This window comes from Adelges cooleyi, unplaced genomic scaffold (genome assembly GCF_023614345.1).
Source record: "Adelges cooleyi isolate 19-005CV unplaced genomic scaffold, UGA_ACOO_1.1 ACOO_flye_CR_arks_rails_tigmint_CR_PRNA_10, whole genome shotgun sequence".
Taxonomy (NCBI): Eukaryota; Metazoa; Arthropoda; class Insecta; order Hemiptera; family Adelgidae; genus Adelges; species Adelges cooleyi.
Window position 1 is genome coordinate 189,697 of NW_026095752.1, and position 17,756 is coordinate 207,452.

A 17,756-nucleotide genomic window follows, 5' to 3' on the forward strand; every position below is an offset into this window, starting at 1 on the left:
AGTGGAAACTAACTTCTATATCACCAGTGTAATTATATGGATGGTTGCCCATTCGATTTGAGTACAAAATTGACCGATGGTTATTATTCAAATTTACTAGCCTTAATAGTTTTGCTATTTATCACTTAGTTTATGCTCATTACCTATTGACATATTGAACGAAAAAGAGTTTAATGGAAACATTTTTTCCAAAAAATAACAGATATAATAAAATATGTTCCATGAAAAATTTTAAGCGTTAGGCTATTAATTGTGGCATGACCTATGCCTATGCCATGTCCTATATAAAAGTTTTATTACAAAAAAAAAAAAAATGCCACCATAAAAACTACATGCAGGTACATATAGACAATATGAATTTGGAAATTATACATACATTTAATTTACACACCTTCGGGCATATTTTCAGCTTCTAAATAATATTGTGTTATTAAAATTCAATTATTATCAAAATTAAATAGCCAACACAGGGGGGTCGGAAAGATCACTGGTGTGGAATTATTATAACTGAAAGTTGTATAATCGCTTTCCAATAAACGCTCCGATCCGAAAATTTGTATGGTAAGAACTATTTAATACGTATGCATAATCTACCGACAACGACCTAACCGAGAAAAAAGGGCCAAGTTTCAGACCTCCTTTCAAAAAATGCCAGCCTATCAAAGTAATAATATCTACATTGTGGCCAAGTCTGCTGAAAATTGCAATCTTCAAAATCAGCACCGCAAAATCTGAGCTACTTAAGACTAATGTATGTTTTAAACTTTTAAAATCCTATCTTGAGAGAAAGCAGAGATGCGAGGGTGAGAAAAACCTGGTGAATTGGCTTATGTAAATATACACTGACATGCTTACTGGGCGCTCAGGTTCTCTAACTATAATTGAGTCCAATATAAGAGATTGAATATTTCGACTGATCGATTAGGAAATTTATTATATTCTCGAAAAGTAAAAAAAAACTACTTTTTATTATAAAAGAAATAGGCAGAAATGTCAATAAATAAATCCCTAAAGCAACATTGTGCTTAAAATTGTATTTTTATATGTAGGGTGAAAACGATTAGAGTTTTACCGTTATTGTCGTAATAATATACTGAATATATTTTTAAGATACTTGTTGAATTGACACAACAATAACCTTAGACATATTTTGATACGGTCCAAGAGTAATTTTCCTAAAGTTACGGTTTGATTTTAATTTTTAGACCTCGAGTGATCAAAAAACGTTCACCCCTTCTCGAGGAAAGGGTTTTTAATTTATTTTTTAAAAGGAAGGGTAAATTTTTTTCAAAATGTTCGACCCAATAAAGTAGTACATGTAGAAATCGGTTTAGCAGTTTATCGTGGGTCTAGACAAAAAAATAAAAAACCATACCTACCTTTAGGTCCGCATCAAAGTTATAAAAAATCCCACATAAAATAACTATACCATAATAACTGGACAATGATTTAATATGTACATACCAATGTCGGCGTACGTGACCCTACATTTATTTAAAATGGACACTTTTCAGGTATCTCAGACCTGTTATACCGCTCAATGTGTGGAATGAGATCTGAGTATAAACTTGCCCACATATCGGCTTTTCGTGTTTGTGTTTGGGGTTAGTGAATAATAATTAATCTCACCCACTGTCAGAATGTGTCTCCGGATTCTTCTGGTTGCCCCGTGAGTAGTTTTTTTGGTTGTTGTACGCACAATAACATGAAACAAGAAAAGTTATATACTCACTCAAAATAATATAATACATAGGTTACCTACACATGAATTCTATTTTGCTTAACCTACTGAAAATAATTAATCACAATATTCACAGTGAACGGCTATTATTTGCTAAGAACTGATTAGGTTTTTGATAATAATCTCATAAACCACAGTAGTAATAAAATCACTTAAAATATAGAAATCCTAATTTAAAATGTGGCTGTTAAAATTAAAGCCAAGAAAATTTAAGTTATTTTAAATCAATGTCTACCTACCGGTGGAAATGGTAAATGTTTGTTTCGAAATAGAAACCATTCGGAATTGAAAAATTGATATCTTCTTTAGTGTTGCCACTGTTCAGTTCACTAACCCTTTGCAATTTTGTACAAATTATAATGTAATTTTGTACATGGGTGCATGACAAATAGAATATAAACAGCATAATTATTGTTACTCAGCATAAAACCATAACGAGTGGATGTATGTAAATCTCAATTATAAAACGGTATAGCAATAAAAAAAATTAAAAATTCACATATTTTTTTTTTTTTTTACGATGTTAGTTTACTGCTTTTAAATTATATACTCACATTCGGTTGTATACATGTTTTAAAAAACAAAAATTTGCAAGGATATCTCTATGTACTATGCTGAAACTGTGTTTTGTGTTTAGCCGGTTTCACCAACTATTGTTAAATACACTCTTAACACAATGTTATATACAAAAAAAAATATTTCATTTAACATCTGGTTAAATGAAATAAGTTTCACCATAACATTAGTATTGTTAAATTCTATTTGTTAAGTTAACAAAACGTTAGTTGGGTTACCAAAGCGGTTACCTCGATCCCAACGTTCTCATTGGTTATTAAGATATGTTAATTGTGATAACTGATAAGTGATTGTATTATTTAATTTGTCAGTTTGTTATTATTTGGTATTTTATATTACTTTCTTTTAACGTTTCGGTTTATATAAAAAATTTACATATAATTGTTTAATACATTGTTTAGACAGTCTATACCTTTCTAAAAGAAGTTTGTCATCCAGGTCATTAAAAGAATTTTTTCTATTTTAAAGGCCTAAAAAAAATGAGGTAGTGATAAGAATTATTTCCTTTGTTATACTCAGGACAGGCAAGACATAATAATATTATCCAAATTACAAAATACAATAAATTATGATATTTGAGCCTATAATGTAATCCTGTGCCATTCCTTTTTATCTAATCTGCCTATATGAAAAAACTTCTGCTTACCTAATAAAAAGTTATCGAAGATGTCTTTTCTATTGTTCTTTAAATACTCAATATAAAGAAGTTCCTCTTCAAATGTGTAATTCATTATTATAAATTACTAGTATACTCAGTCAACACAAATTATAAAACAATTTCTGAACTCTAATAATATAAATATTGTATATAAGTACTTCAATACATTTTAACATGCCGGTTAACTGTTTATCAAGCCGATTTCGGGTGATTAATTTAACAATCGTTTTAACAAAGTGTTAAGGCTATCAAATCTCGATGAAACCCAATTTTGAATTTTTAACAAATGTTGATGAACCCAACTGATTGTCTATTATTATTATGTTTTATATACATTGATTTTTACGTAGGTTGAATGTGATGGTCAGTGATCGATTGAGAGCCTTTGTGCATTTTTAAAAATTAAAATTTAGCAAAATGAGCCAAAGAGAAAATTTTTTAGAAGGATTTAGAGATTTATTTGACTAGCCTATACCTACCCATTATTTATGGGATTGAGCAATTGGGAAAGGTTTTTAAAGAGTGAAGCATACTAATTGTAAATGAAACAAATTAAAAGTTTTAACGATTATACTTTGGCTTTTTAATGAAACAAAAAAAATGTACTATTATTAATAAAACTCACTACCAAGTTTTGTCTGTGTTTTATTTTTAACAATGGACAATAAGTTTAGGCTTATTCTAGTCGAAACAAAAATATAACCGTACTATGTGTGTACTATCAAATAAACTTTTCACAAACTTGATACATTTAAGTAGTCAAATCCGCCAAAATTATATCTATTTTCTTACATTTTTTGGTTTATGGGTTGAATTATTTTGTTTTTTTCTTCTAAATTTCACAGATATATTGATAGATTTGTATGTGTTTTATACAAGTCATATACGAATATTAATCGATTCCAACCGATTAACAAAAATGAAACCGGATGTAAAAAAAAAAAATTGTAATATCATTACAATCAATATAATATGTGCTCAGTAACCGTTTATATATATATTTGCTCAAAGTTGTTACGATACCGCTTCTTACAAACAGAATGTGCACTTTTTATTACAGTGATTAAGCGTAATGCCCATATTGTACAGACAGACACAGATATCGTTTGTTCAGAGCGTGGTTTCGTGAAAACGACATTCGATAGTAATAATTGTACTCTTTGAAAACAAAAAAAACCAATGCAATTATTTTCAGATAATACTGTAAGAACACAAGACGTTCGGATGACCGACCGATAGCATTGTTCTTGGGGATAATAATTAATTCGTCCTATACAGGGTGATTGGTCAACAGCTATAAGTTTTTTTTATAAGAAAATATCTTTGAAAAGAAAAACTACAAAATTGTAATTATTCGTTTATACCTCAAACGTTTTTTAACTGGCAACAGTAATGTTTGATCATTACTTAATTAGCTTTCATCAAAATATAATTAGTGCTTTTTTTAACTATTTTTAAAACTTGAAAACAATTTGAAAATAACATCAACTAAAAATTGAACTTTATTATCACTTATCAGTTATCACACTTCGTGATAACCAATGAGAACGTTGGAATCGAGGTAACCGCTTTGGTAACCCAACTAACATTTTGTTAACTTGACAAATATAATTTAATAAGTGTAATGTTATTTAATGAAACTTACTTAGTATTTTTACTTAGGTTAGGTTGAACGTAAAAGTAAAATAATAAAGACACAACATACCGTTTTAGTTTCAAAAACTTGAAAGTGCAAATAATATACAATTTTAGTGGTACCGACAATGCTAACTGTTGTACATATTTAGTTATTTGAATATTGCAATTGTTTTAAGAGATATGGCTCACCCTGTATACTGGCGTTTTAATTAACTCAATTAATCAACACCGTGATGACGATGATGTCTACAAGATTAAACAAAACAAACGTGTGTGTGTCTATAGCAAAGAAAATCAAATCTCATCAGACGACCAACGGTAAGTGTGCATGGTCATTATAATCGATTCGTTGCCGTCAACAGCAACATATAATATAAGTCCTCAAACAACGATTGTTATTATTGTAAACGTTTTTTATTTCTTCAACGACTTAATTCGAAATCGACGATTATCCGCCCACAGTAATAATCGGCCTGCGAATTACCACCTAATGATAATAATATTATCCCAGGTACCTACACCGCATAGGTAATGTCCATACACACTATGTCTTATAATAATAATAATGGTCGTTTGACATTAATGTCAAGTCATCCAGACCGGACGAATCGGGGTTACTAACCGACCAATTGACATTTTGTACACGGAAATTACGGTATCTATACTCATCTACCATAATAATCTAGAAAAAAAAAAAAGATGGTTAGCATAACTAACTTAATAATGAAAATTAGTAGGTATCCGCCGAGTGAAGCGTGTCTCTTATTAATATACTATGTACAATAGATGCGCGCACCCGTCGGAGAATTTGCATTTTAACTTAAATTATTGAAACATAACAAAAATATTTTGTCGTTTCCGTTAATTATAAAAAATAAAAATAAAATAATAAACTTTTTGTGTATATCTCCATATGAATTATTTATCGTGTCCGGAATTTCATATTGAATTACCAATGTAAAAATCCATGCAGAATGACATATTTATAAATAATTTTTCATTTATTTATTTTTTGCAGGTATAACCGAAACAATTCATATATTAGTTTTAATGTTGAAGCTCACACAGTTAATGACCCCCAAGTGAGGACAGGTCGACGACTGCCAACATTAAAATTGTCCATTGTCATGTTTGCAATTTACAGGTTAAACCCAAGGAGGGCGTTGGTCTAATGTCCAGACTATCTTAAGTCCCAGAACTACACTTTCTAAGGTAGATAAATAGCTGTACTCAAACTATTTTCTTAACTATCAAGTGTGGCTTGGGCAGATCATAAAATTTTATTTTTAACTTTATTATTAAATACAACTTTTCAAACAATATTTGGTTAGGTGGTTCTTGGGACGGTGGGCAATGACTTTCAAGACCATCTTGTAGCAAGCACAAGCTCATACCGATTTACCTAACCAGCAATTGTGACCATAATTGTAATGTTTATTCAAATTTTTTTTAATTTCTGCATTTTGTTCTCTTTAAAATATGTTGAAAACGTTATTTATTATGCAACACACGATCCGTTTCGTCAAATATATAAATTATGCTTTCAGTTATTTTGGAAAATAAATAAATTGCAAATGCAATTAGTAATTTATATCCAGCGTTTGGCTTGTGTTTTGTTTGGAAAAGTAGTTAACGGTTAAGCTGCACTGTTGGTTTTTGAAATCAGTAAAAGACTTTATACCCGTCAGATGAGTTTACTAAGTCTGTCACATTTTGTCAAGCGTTAAAAACACTTTAAATAATAAATCACGTTATAAGATAACATCACTCTAGTTTGCATTTTATCGATTGGATACTTGTTAATGAAACACAGCAAAGGTTTGTATCAAACTAGCATCTATAAAATATAAAAAATGTATTATTAAAAATGTAAATGTATTAAATAATTGAAGATTTTATTTTACTTAGAAAATTAGAACCGTGTTAGGGTGTTCGGAAAACTTATGAAATTGTTTTCTGCTAAACACATACTTTTATATATATATTATATTTATAATTTAATATATTTCATATTATATCAAAATATTTATTTGAAGTGATTTTTTTTTTCTAGGCCTCTCTTTTCGTTCCTAGATCCACCCCTAAGTCCTTGTTTATCGAGAGACTTGACTGTGTCTCAGATTTACATAGAAAATAGTCGGACTGATCCGAGTAAGACTTTATGTTATTATATATTATGCATTTTTTAAGGAGAAAACAAGTGCTTAGAAGACGAAGCAGAGTAAGGTTGAATTCAGGGTTCACATAAAAAAGCCCAGCCCAAAAACACCCGGGTTGTTTTTCAGGTAATATCCCACTAAACTTGGAGAAAAAAAATGGTAACTCGTGAAAAGACTGTTTTTCTGTATTTAATTTAAAAAAAATAACATATCTTTGGTAAGCTTATATGAGTAATATTGCATAAAATTAATAAGAATTATAAATGTACACAACATAAATCAACATCAAACTATAGATCACTTTTTAGTAAAAATTGAAATAAAAAAATAAAAAATAATTATTGAAATCTATTTTAAAAAAATGTTAGGTTAGGTTAGTTAAGGTTAGGTTGGGTTAAAAAAAGGTTAGGTTGGGTTAGGTTAAAACAAAAAGTTAGGTTGCGTTTCGAATGGCATTTTCCTGATAAAAAACGGGTTTTTCCAACTTATTCAGGTTAAGTAAGGTTGGGTTAGGTTAGGTTAGGTTAGGTTAGGTTAGGTTGGGTTGGGTTTCGAATGGGTTTATTTCTGATAAAAAAAAAAAAACGGTTTTTTACCAACTTATCCATATTGGTTAGGTTAGGTTATTGACTGTTCCTTGTATATTAATTATTGTTTAATATTATGTTTTCCGCATAACGTGTACGTCCAAAAACACTAATGTCGGTATAGCGACCAGACAAAAAGGAAGCGTTCGGAAAACGAGACTACCGCACAGTGGCAGCGGTGGCGCCCTGGCAAAACAATAACAATATTATCCACGGTTCAGTCTAGGTCGAAGCGGTCGTTTCAAACGGACGCGGTCCAATCAGTCAGGATTGCCCGTGCACCGCGCACACGTTTACCACCTGACCGCAATGACGCTGCGTTCGGGTATATTCACGGTCGACGATTAAACGAGTTGTGTACCGAAAAAAAAAAAAAATACATTTTTAGATACTTTAAGTTTACTTTTAACGCAAAAAAAAAAATGTTAAAATTTCTGATCGCCTTTACGGTACTCTTGTTGGCGGCCAATTCGGCGGCACCACCACCGGCACAAGCCGTCGACGACACCGACCAGACGTTCTCGTCAAAAGCATTTCAGCTCATCAACACCGTCGCCAACTATTTGGAATACATCTACGACATTATCGTAGCGCCTTTCTCGGGTAAGATAATATTTGAATCCACACAAAAAGCCCACTCCAAATGACATACAGTACACTTTAGTCAGGTCTATCCCGGAGTATGCCGCTTTTGGTTTGGTGTCAAAATCAATCAAATAGAGTCCACACCAAAATTTTCTCATAACAGTTCATTATTCCTTGTTCCTATATTTACTCAGGGATGTCCCTTTTGCTTGGATTTATAATGGATTCTGTTTGCCCATAATAATTTGTATGTCAGATTAATTTTCATGTCCTTTCTACAAATTTTAGAGCACCATCTGATTATGTGTTTTATTTTCTTACTCAAAGATAAAATTATAGCTCTCTGTTGAACGTTCTGTTAATTTATTTATAAATACATCATTTAGTACTCATATTTATTACTGTTTTTATATATTACCTAAATAATGTATTTTATATGATTAAACGAATTGTAATAATTATTATTCCTGAGGTCTGAACGAGTAAACGTTTATTTTTTTTTTTGCGTTTCAGTGCAGTTTTACAAGCAAAGGGTTAAAGTAGATTTTATTTAAATTAAACACCGAAAATATAGATATTTAAATTTGAAATAAAGCGTTAGGTTTTTACTTTGCCTATTAAACTCATAGTAATACATTTTCTGTAAAAAGAGTAAAACATATTTTCACTTTATTGAAAAACCCAGTTAATAATCTATATTTGATTTATGTGTATAAACACACATAGTTTTCAAAAGAAATCATTGTCAATTAAAAACAGCATTAATATAAAAAAACTTACTCTAAAAGTTTTATGTTTAAATTATAAATAGTTATAGTATGTTCGCTTGGAATACTTTGGTATTCCTATTAAAATATAGCAGTCATTTCCATGTGTTGTAATTAAGCTTGTTGCTCATAAAATTAATAAACGTTCAGGATTTTTATTCAGTTAACCTTTTTTTTTCTGTTTGTTCATAACAGACGAAATCTAGAACTTAAACCTAAAAAAAATACAGCAATGATATTTTATTAATTATTCTTATAATCAAATTATTAAAATTAACGGTTAAATTTAAATAATGATAATTAGAGCGTGGTCTGTGAATAAATAATATATGCACATTTACGGTACTAAACAAATATTTTATAGCCATTATTCATTATTTTAAAGGTTTTTTTTCCTTAAATTATACTACTATTATGTGTTACAGCTATAAAATTTTACATCTTTTACAATTTCAAAAAAAAAAATTATGTCATTTGATTTTTTTAGGAATAGAAAAGTGTGAAGACAGATTTGGCTTTATGTTTTATCATTTTCTTGCTATTCAAAGGATTGATACTGGTTGTGTTTTGTTATATTACTGTTTTTTTTTTTACAAATATTTACTGAGTTTAGTTAATTTTACATTGATTTCGATTGGGTTATCAACATTTGAGTTTAAAGTTCAAATATAAGCGAATTAAATTTAATTTAAATAACAATTTATTCCAAACATGTTACATATAAGTCAAATGCAAAATAACCTCCCAAACCACTTGTTTTCTATCTTAAAAAAAAATCTTTCTAATTTCCTTTTTTTTTCTTGAGCTTGACATATGTCACACCCACCAACGTGCTCATTTCGACAGCTATGTTATTATAATATGTAAAAAAAAAAATCCATAGTAAGTGTCCTTTGTGGGTTATTTTTCACAATAGTGTTTGCAGAATTGTATTAATAGTAATCTTCTTCAGTCTGTATATTATTAAAATTAAAATTTGCACATGGCTAAATTTACCAAGATTTCATGCTATGTTAGCTCATCTGAATGATCGAAATTTTACTTTACAGTCATTTTTTTTTTTAAATAAATCAACTGAAAACTCGATTATAACATTAAATCACATCAAAGCTATTGAGAAGTGTCAAAGACGATTATATAATTACTTAAAAGGCTAATTTAGATGGCTACTCATAAAATAACAACCTAATTAATATTTGATTTGCATAATGCAGAATGATGGTGTGGACATTTTTCTTTGTTTAGCTTTTTAATGCTCGTGTTCTGAAAAATAGACTAATAGTAGATTTATTACTCAATAATTGACTCAATAGTTGAATTTTTCACCACTAGAGTGCGCTGATAAAATCGGCAGTTGTACTTACATACAGCGTTTCAAATAACTTTAACTGCCTGTCCTGAAAAATTGCATTTTATGGAGTTAATCAGTTTGGCTTCTGAGCGCCTGATATAACTATATATACTTGTGTGGCTCATGGGTTTTCTGAATTTGTTTGTTTTGTATTATATTTCACAGGAGGCATGACGAACAGTAGGCAGTCCCGTCGGGTGTCTTATAGAAAATATCAACTAGTCAGAGTGAGGCCTGCGGACGAAGACGCCGTCCTCGAAATAGAAGCGGTCGCCGAAGAACCAGGCGTGCAAGTTTGGATGCCTATACGCATGAATAAGACGGCGGATCTTGTCTTGCCGCCGAGCGTGGCGAGAGACGTGAAACGGTTTTTGACTCAGAGGGAAATCGATTTCGAAATCGTCAGCAGTGATCTTGAAGTAAGCCAAATAATCTTTTTACAATTTTCTTTCAGTAATTTCACAAAATTGGTGGTTAGGTTATTCCAACTGTCTTGGATATACCTCAACTAGGTCTATCGAAAAATTGCATCGCTTAAGCCCAGATAATAAAGCCTCTTGAATGTGCTCTTGTTAAAACTATTGTCTAACACCTATTTCAGAGGAGTATTAACAAACAAAATCCTAGATCACCATCGCCCAATCAAAGAACCGAGTTGAAAGCGACCAAAGGACACACGTTGACCTGGAACAGATACCAGCGTTATCAAGGTAATACAATTGAATCACACTTGTTCATAATCTTCATTCAAACTAATCACGTTTGTTCAAGTTTAAACACAGTTTATCATTTTTTAATATTGAAAACATTGACTCTATCTAAAGGCAAAATGTTTAAAAAAAATATACGCTATTTGTTTTACCAATAAAATAGGTACATTACTTTATCTTCTCTTGATACTTGCAACGTCTTCCATGCCTACTGTGCTGACTTTTTTTTAATTGAAAAATAACACAGTGTGAACCAAGCACTAACCTATTGCTTATTTAGTAATATTTATTTAGGCAATTTTACCTTTCAGATATTCTCGATTACTTAATGTACCTGTCAGAAAATTATCCTCACTTGGTCGAGTTATTGCCAATTGGAAAAACCGCAGAAGGACGTCCGCTCAAAGTAGTCAAAGTATCGTCAGGCCAACCCAGAGAGAATATGAAAAAACCGGCCATTTGGATTGACGGAGGTAAACACAGATGGGGGAAATAAAGTATTACATGCATTAGGAGTTTGAATATTTTTTTAATAAACCATTACCAAAATATGAATATTTAAAAAGAACGTACAGTGTTTCAGAATCAAACGGGAGAATGGTAAATAAACGAGGCAAATTTAAACGCGATTTTTTTAAATTTTAAATATAAGATTTTAAGATAATTTGTAATTTGTTATCAATTAAAAAAATACAGACATTTTCTATAATAAAATATAATAGATGTCCTGAAATCTAATATCTCTTATCTATTATCTCTAAGAATTCACCTCTATACTCCTCCATATTCCCTCCATGATCCTACTCCATACTTTTCCATAATTACTTAATACTCCTTCATATTCATGCAGATATAAATATTATAACATTATTCAATGGGTAATTTATGAGATTTTAGTTGTATCTTAAGTATCTCTTTATTCTTTAATGAGTAGTATTTACTTAAATAATCTCTAAAATCGTCTCTGAAAAAAATTAAGAGTATCCACACTCCATGCAGATACATCAATACAGGGATATGTTCTGCAATCTAATATCTCTAACCAACTATCTCTATTAATTCACCTCTATACTCCTTCATAATTCCTTAATACTCCTTCATGTTCCTCCATAATCCATAATGACGTCAGCACTGTGACACAAAACGTGACGGACAAATGTTAAGCCATAAGACATATCCATGTCAAGTTTGCCCTATTACTCTTCGGTTTTGTCCACTTCACACTTGACTTTTTGTTTTGATATTTTAGGAATGCACGCCAGAGAATGGATATCGCCCGCGGTAACACTTTACATTTTGAGACAGCTCGTGGAAAACAGTAAAGCCTATAAAGCCATGATAACGGATATCGATTGGTATATTCTTCCTGTGGTGAATGCAGACGGTTACGAGTACACTCACACTACAGACCGCTTGTGGAGGAAATCCAGAAGAATACCTGTAGAACTAGGAAGGTGTGGTCATGGATTTTATCAATTGAAAATAACATATTATACACGTGTATGTTTATTTTCTAGGACTTTATGGGGACTGTCCGATGGATGTGAAGGCGTCGACTTGAATAGAAACTGGGATTGGCATTGGGCAGAAGTTGGCGCTAGTAACGATCCTTGTCAAGACACTTTTGCTGGATCACATGCATTTTCCGAACCCGAAACCAGAGCAGTGTCCGATTTTATTTTGGACCACAAAGATAGGCTACAAGTAAATTACCAACTGCGACCTGTCGTCTTGTTGTAGCTTTATTGACGTCCAAAGTATTATATTCTAGGTTTATATAAGCTTACATTCGTATTCTCAAATGTGGTTAATACCGTGGAGTCACTCGAAAAGACGCCTAGAAGATTATGACGACTTAGTGTATGTAGCACGACACGCAACCGATGCGATGCAGAAAGTACACGGATCTCATTATCAACTTGGGACTTCGCCCACCCTTCTCTATGCTACATCTGGTAAGTAATACATAGGTGCTTGGCTGTATTCTCTGTAAAAAAAAAGTATACATTTACCAAGGCATACTTTATGTTTTAGGCAGTTCCGATGATTGGGCCAAAGGCAAAGCTGGAATAAAATACAGTTACACAATAGAACTTCCAGACACAGGACTTTATGGGTTTTTATTACCGGCCGAAAAAATAGTGCCGACAGGAAAAGAAATATTCACTGGAATTAAGTCCATCGCTAAATCTATCATTAAGATTAATAACCTAAACGAGAACACTGCTGACACCTAACATACTTTAAATAAATATTTAGCATGTATAATAACTGTAAAAAAACGCTGAGAAAAAAAAAATACAACAAAGAAACTTATTATGGCGTCAGTTTGTAAATACATGTAAAAACAGATGCGAATATGTTTATTTTTGGTTGGTAAGCCTAAATAAACAATTGGTTTGTAACCATGGTGACCACGGTAACCAAACAATTGGTTTGTAACCATGGTAACCGCGGTATACAAATTCAAACTTTCTCCAGTGTTCATTTATTAACGACGAAGCCGGATAACACAGCTAGTATATAATCACAGCATAAGTATACCTAATAAAACAGTCCTTTTTAACAAAATTGAAAATAACCCTCCCCCCTAGACCTTAACCCCCTAAGTAAGGGGTAAAAATAAAGAGGAATTCGAAATCGTAAAACTTGACCTATTTTAAAGCCTGTTGGCTAATGTTAATAATAATCTACTGAAAAAAATGTATATTATTGTAAAAAATCCAACAAAAATGTTCATTTACAAAGTATTAGCCATACAACATGTGTAAACATGTTTCAAAGATTTGTCTGTAATAGCATTTATTGATTTTTCTCAATACTTTGAATTTAACTTACTATTTTTAAACGGCTGTATTGTTTTAAGTGTGTCAATTATTGATAATGCTTTAAAATAAATGACTAAGCCAATAAAAACAGCAACCGTTTTATAGTGACAAAGTTTACAATTTTTATTACACTTAATGAATTGATTTTACATATTGAAAAAAACATTGTACATTTTATACAATCATGTAGTTCCATATAATACTAATTTCACTAAATATTGCTGAGGTTTATCACGATCCTGATCGTGTGAGCTTAACATGACATAAAAGCTCAACAAGGCTGCCATCATAAGACGGTTTCTAAACGGCTTCGTCTTCGCTATCCGAGTCGAGAGGATAACAATAGTAAACTTTACCCGTGGATGGATTGTAAAAATCAAAACCAAGTGCGCTCATGTGAGCACCGATGTATCCTGACAAAGAATTCAACTTGCTTACATAGAAATCATACAGAACAACTGTGGTGTTTTGTTCGGTAAATTCTTCATTTAACTTGTCTATTAAGAAGACACGGTGACATGGTCGACAGGTGCGGTTGAAGTGTTTACCTAAATTGTTGGCAACATTTTTAACGGTCCAGTTTAAACTTTTTTCTGATTGTTGCACGTCACTCATGTCCACACTCCTATGTGAAAGTAAAAATGTACGAATCGGCGACAGGACTTGGTAAAACGAACACAAATGAACTTTACCTGAGTGTCCTTGTAATCCTTGGATGTGTACGAAGGCGGCCATCAATCTTAATATCTCACCAACACCAGATTCGAAGGCATGTATGATTTTTTTCCAACAGTCGACCGTTAGAAAATTATTCACTTCCGACAAACGTCTGCACTCGAAAACCGTGTGGATAGTTAACCAAAGAAAGTCATACAAGTGTTGGCCGTAAGCGCAACCCATCATATATGGGACAATGTTCAACTTATCGATTGTCCTGAGATGTCGACCCGAATCTTCTGTGTACACATCAGTTTTGTTGGTCCAACCCGATCTACATTTGACTTCGGCTAAACTCAGGTGTTTCCAATGTTTTGATTGACAAACATGGTACATCTGACACTTTGCTTCATTCGTCGAGCGCTGGCTAACAACCCTCGTCGTATCGTCGTTTATGCATAAAACAATTAAAGCGATCAAAAACTTAAATATGAAATGCGCCTTCATGCTGAATGGTTTACAAAATCAATAAGACCTACCAAGTCTATACCAAACACTGTTGAAGATAATACAAACTAGGTATGTGCAAACATCTAACCAAAACGCACTCATTGTTTGTCCAAGACATGTGTAAAATATATTTCTAGTCCGTAAAAATGTGCACGGTAAACAATAGTTGTTGTTCAATATATCTAAGCTATAACAAACAAAAAACAATCATTAAAACATATTTTACCTGAAAGTTAAAACCCGCATTGTTTGTGTCACACATAACATTTTATTTTATTCCATAATTGTATTGTACAAGTAGAACCTTTAATCTAACATTCAGGTCTTAAGTCCAAAAACATTGATCGAACGATACAAATAGAGAAATAATTTTCACCCATTCTAGGTTAGCTTAGGTTACATAAATTATTTTTTTTAATGCTATCTTATTTTATTAACTGGCAATTGAAAAAAATCTAATAGACATGCTGCTATATCCACACAATATGAATTTGACAATTTTGTTTTTGAAAAACTTCTATTTTTTTTATCCCACATGAGATTTGGTAGGTTTAACAATTTTACATTACAGGAATGAAATATCCAGTTTATAGTAAAAATGAATAATTTTAGTAGTCAATATTTTAATTGAGACCAAAGCAAAAACAAAATGAAGAACTTAGTACCTCACAATTTACTAGTACCAACCAACTCGGTATTTAGAGCGTTAACAATCGCCTATCGAGTTTACTTTAGACATCTATTAAAACCCATCAGTTATAATAGTCCCACTATTATGACATATTATGATAAATAAAAAGGAACAATAGTACTTTTTATTTTATATGTGTAATTTGTGGGACTTATAAAAATTATAAACTAAATGGAAAACGTCCTAAGCAAATGTCCAGTTACACGATAGTAATTATTGTAAGAATATTAATACAATATTAAGAATCTTAAAAACATATAGTAGTTAAATTACCATTTTTGTACTACAAAATGGTCAAATTAGGTTTCATGTCGCTCGAAGGAACAATGTTGAGTAAAAGACTTACATCACATTCACAGCATTTGTCAGTATGTCTGAGTTCATGTTTCTTTAGATCACACTATTGGACAAACGATTTATCACAAGCACAGCAGTTGTACGGTTTGTCACCGGTACGTAATCCTCGCTTGAGTGTAGCTTGAGAGGAAACTGCCAACTAAGCAATTTGTCGCAGATTTGGCACTTGTATGGCTCATCACCAGTGTGCACACACTCATGCCTCTTTAAGTTTTTGTTCAGGGTAAATGATTTTTCACATACATTGCATTTATATGGCTTTTTGCCAGTATGTACTATCGGTTGTGATTTACATAAAAAAAGTTCTCATGCAGACATCATCGTCGTTTCGAGTTTGCTACTGCTATTCCGATGATCGACTACAGTTTTTCAAAACTGGTTTTTTGCCTTGGAAGTAGTAGAATGAAACCTGCAACATATTATATTAATTAGATATATATATATATTCTTTTATAAAAAATCAGTATTCTTTATTAAATTTATTTATTTATTTAATTAGTAGAATGTTACTTTTTTTTATAACTATTTTACAATGATATGATCTGAAGAAATCCCCAATTCAAGGCCACCAGATAATTATATAACTATAATTTTTAAAAATAAAATTTGCCTTTTAGTTGTAACGGATTTCTGACATTCGCTGCAGTCATGCCATGGTGTTAGATCGAAATCTACATTGTCTCTCATTTGTCCAGCATCCGACAGTTTGTGTTTTATGATTTTTATTTCTGTTTCAAATATACAGTCATTGATGTCATCTAATTCAATTTTGTTGTTTAATCCGTCGTTATTTCTGTCAAGTCTAAATAACAAAATATATACCATTTTTAAAAATATGAATTCATAACATTTACAATTTTCTCTATAATAAACATAAAGTATCACCCCTGAAGTCGAAGCCCAAGTTATAATAAAAAAAAAAAAAAAAACAAAGTATCATAGGCCTTTATCTATGAAAGGAAGAAGGTATGTAGCTAAAAAGGGCACTGTTTTTTTTTCTTCAAAATGTTGAATGGTCTATAACAAGTTATGAATAAACTCTATTGAAGGTCTATAATGATTGAACGAGGTAAGAGGTAGTAGATTAAAAAGGTTAATTCTTATGAATACATTCAGTACATTCAATTCTGTATAGTGAATTGCTTATAAAGGAAGTTTAAAACTAAGGAAAATTATGTGGGCAATAATTGGTACCTAGATTTTCTTTTAATATCACTGAATAAATAACTTGACGAAAAAAAAAGAAAAATAATAGAATATAATAAAAGAAATAATAATCGCGCATGAAAATTAACAACACTACTAATACCTGCAAGTAACTCAATTTAAATTGCCCCTATGGCACAAATTAGGAACTAATGATTTTACAGACTATGCAAAATAGCTACATTTTGAAAGGGTTAATTAATAGTATAGGCAAAATAAAATAAATTAATGTTAAGTGTGATTATCGTCAAGTTTAGCTTGTGTTATTTATTTGACCAAATTTTAATATACTAGATTTAGATAATTGAGGTATAAATGTGTAGAACATTAAATATGACTTTTAGGTAAAAAAGCCTATAGTTGATAGCCCTTATGGCTTACTAGATGAATTCAAAGTAGTGTTGACTCCATGTCAAACAACTGAACTCCCGAGTAAATAAAAGATCATGAAGAAATATAATAAATATAGGTATGATTCTAATCTTTCACAAAAACTATTCTAAACAAGTCAATGGATGACAGAAAAGTCGGTAATAATATAATTTAAATATAAATCAGTACTCACACGTGTAATTGACAGGCGCTGTCCAGTGCTAACACTTAAAATAAATGACTTAAGGCCATGGCAAAACTAAATCGTAACAATCTAAAACTACCTATATTATAACAAACACTTTGAGTTATTTATGACAAAATAAAATTTGAATACGTAACGATTAGAATTAGTAAAGGCTA

The 17,756-nt window shown here is 31.2% G+C and overlaps 1 protein-coding gene and 1 long non-coding RNA gene across 3 annotated transcripts; one reads left to right on the top strand and one right to left on the bottom strand.

The window, feature by feature from the left end:
- The first annotated feature begins 7,599 nt into the window (after nt 1-7,599).
- LOC126836722 (carboxypeptidase B-like) lies at nt 7,600-13,174 on the top strand. Of its 2 annotated transcripts, XM_050570342.1 has the most exons (8): nt 7,600-7,962; nt 10,228-10,481; nt 10,664-10,772; nt 11,084-11,245; nt 12,022-12,226; nt 12,290-12,476; nt 12,544-12,727; nt 12,807-13,168. In XM_050570342.1, the coding sequence occupies exons 1-8, from the start codon at nt 7,782-7,784 to the stop codon at nt 13,007-13,009; spliced, it is 1,485 nt and encodes a 494-aa protein (XP_050426299.1). In that variant the 5' UTR covers nt 7,600-7,781; the 3' UTR covers nt 13,010-13,168. The 2 variants fall into 2 exon arrangements, with proteins under 2 accessions (XP_050426299.1, XP_050426290.1); XM_050570333.1 differs by having other exon boundaries at nt 12,022-12,476; nt 12,807-13,174.
- Nucleotides 13,175-13,697: 523 nt separating this feature from the next.
- LOC126836899 (uncharacterized) lies at nt 13,698-16,239 on the bottom strand. The gene is made up of 3 exons (XR_007685413.1): nt 15,805-16,239; nt 14,293-14,954; nt 13,698-14,225 (listed from the first exon to the last, which is right to left on the bottom strand). It is a non-coding gene; the product is annotated as an uncharacterized LOC126836899 (long non-coding RNA).
- Between the last annotated feature and the right edge of the window lie 1,517 nt (nt 16,240-17,756).

What these genes read in the sequence shown, in the direction of transcription:
- LOC126836722 (XM_050570333.1), top strand. Translation starts at nt 7,782, where the DNA reads ATGTTAAAATTTCTGATCGCCTTTACGGTACTCTTGTTGGCGGCCAAT. An exon ending in CAGATACCAGCGTTATCAAG is followed by an intron (nt 10,773 to 11,083) that starts GTAATACAATTG and finishes TTTACCTTTCAG; the next exon opens with ATATTCTCGATTACTTAATG. An exon ending in CCTTCTCTATGCTACATCTG is followed by an intron (nt 12,728 to 12,806) that starts GTAAGTAATACA and finishes TTTATGTTTTAG; the next exon opens with GCAGTTCCGATGATTGGGCC.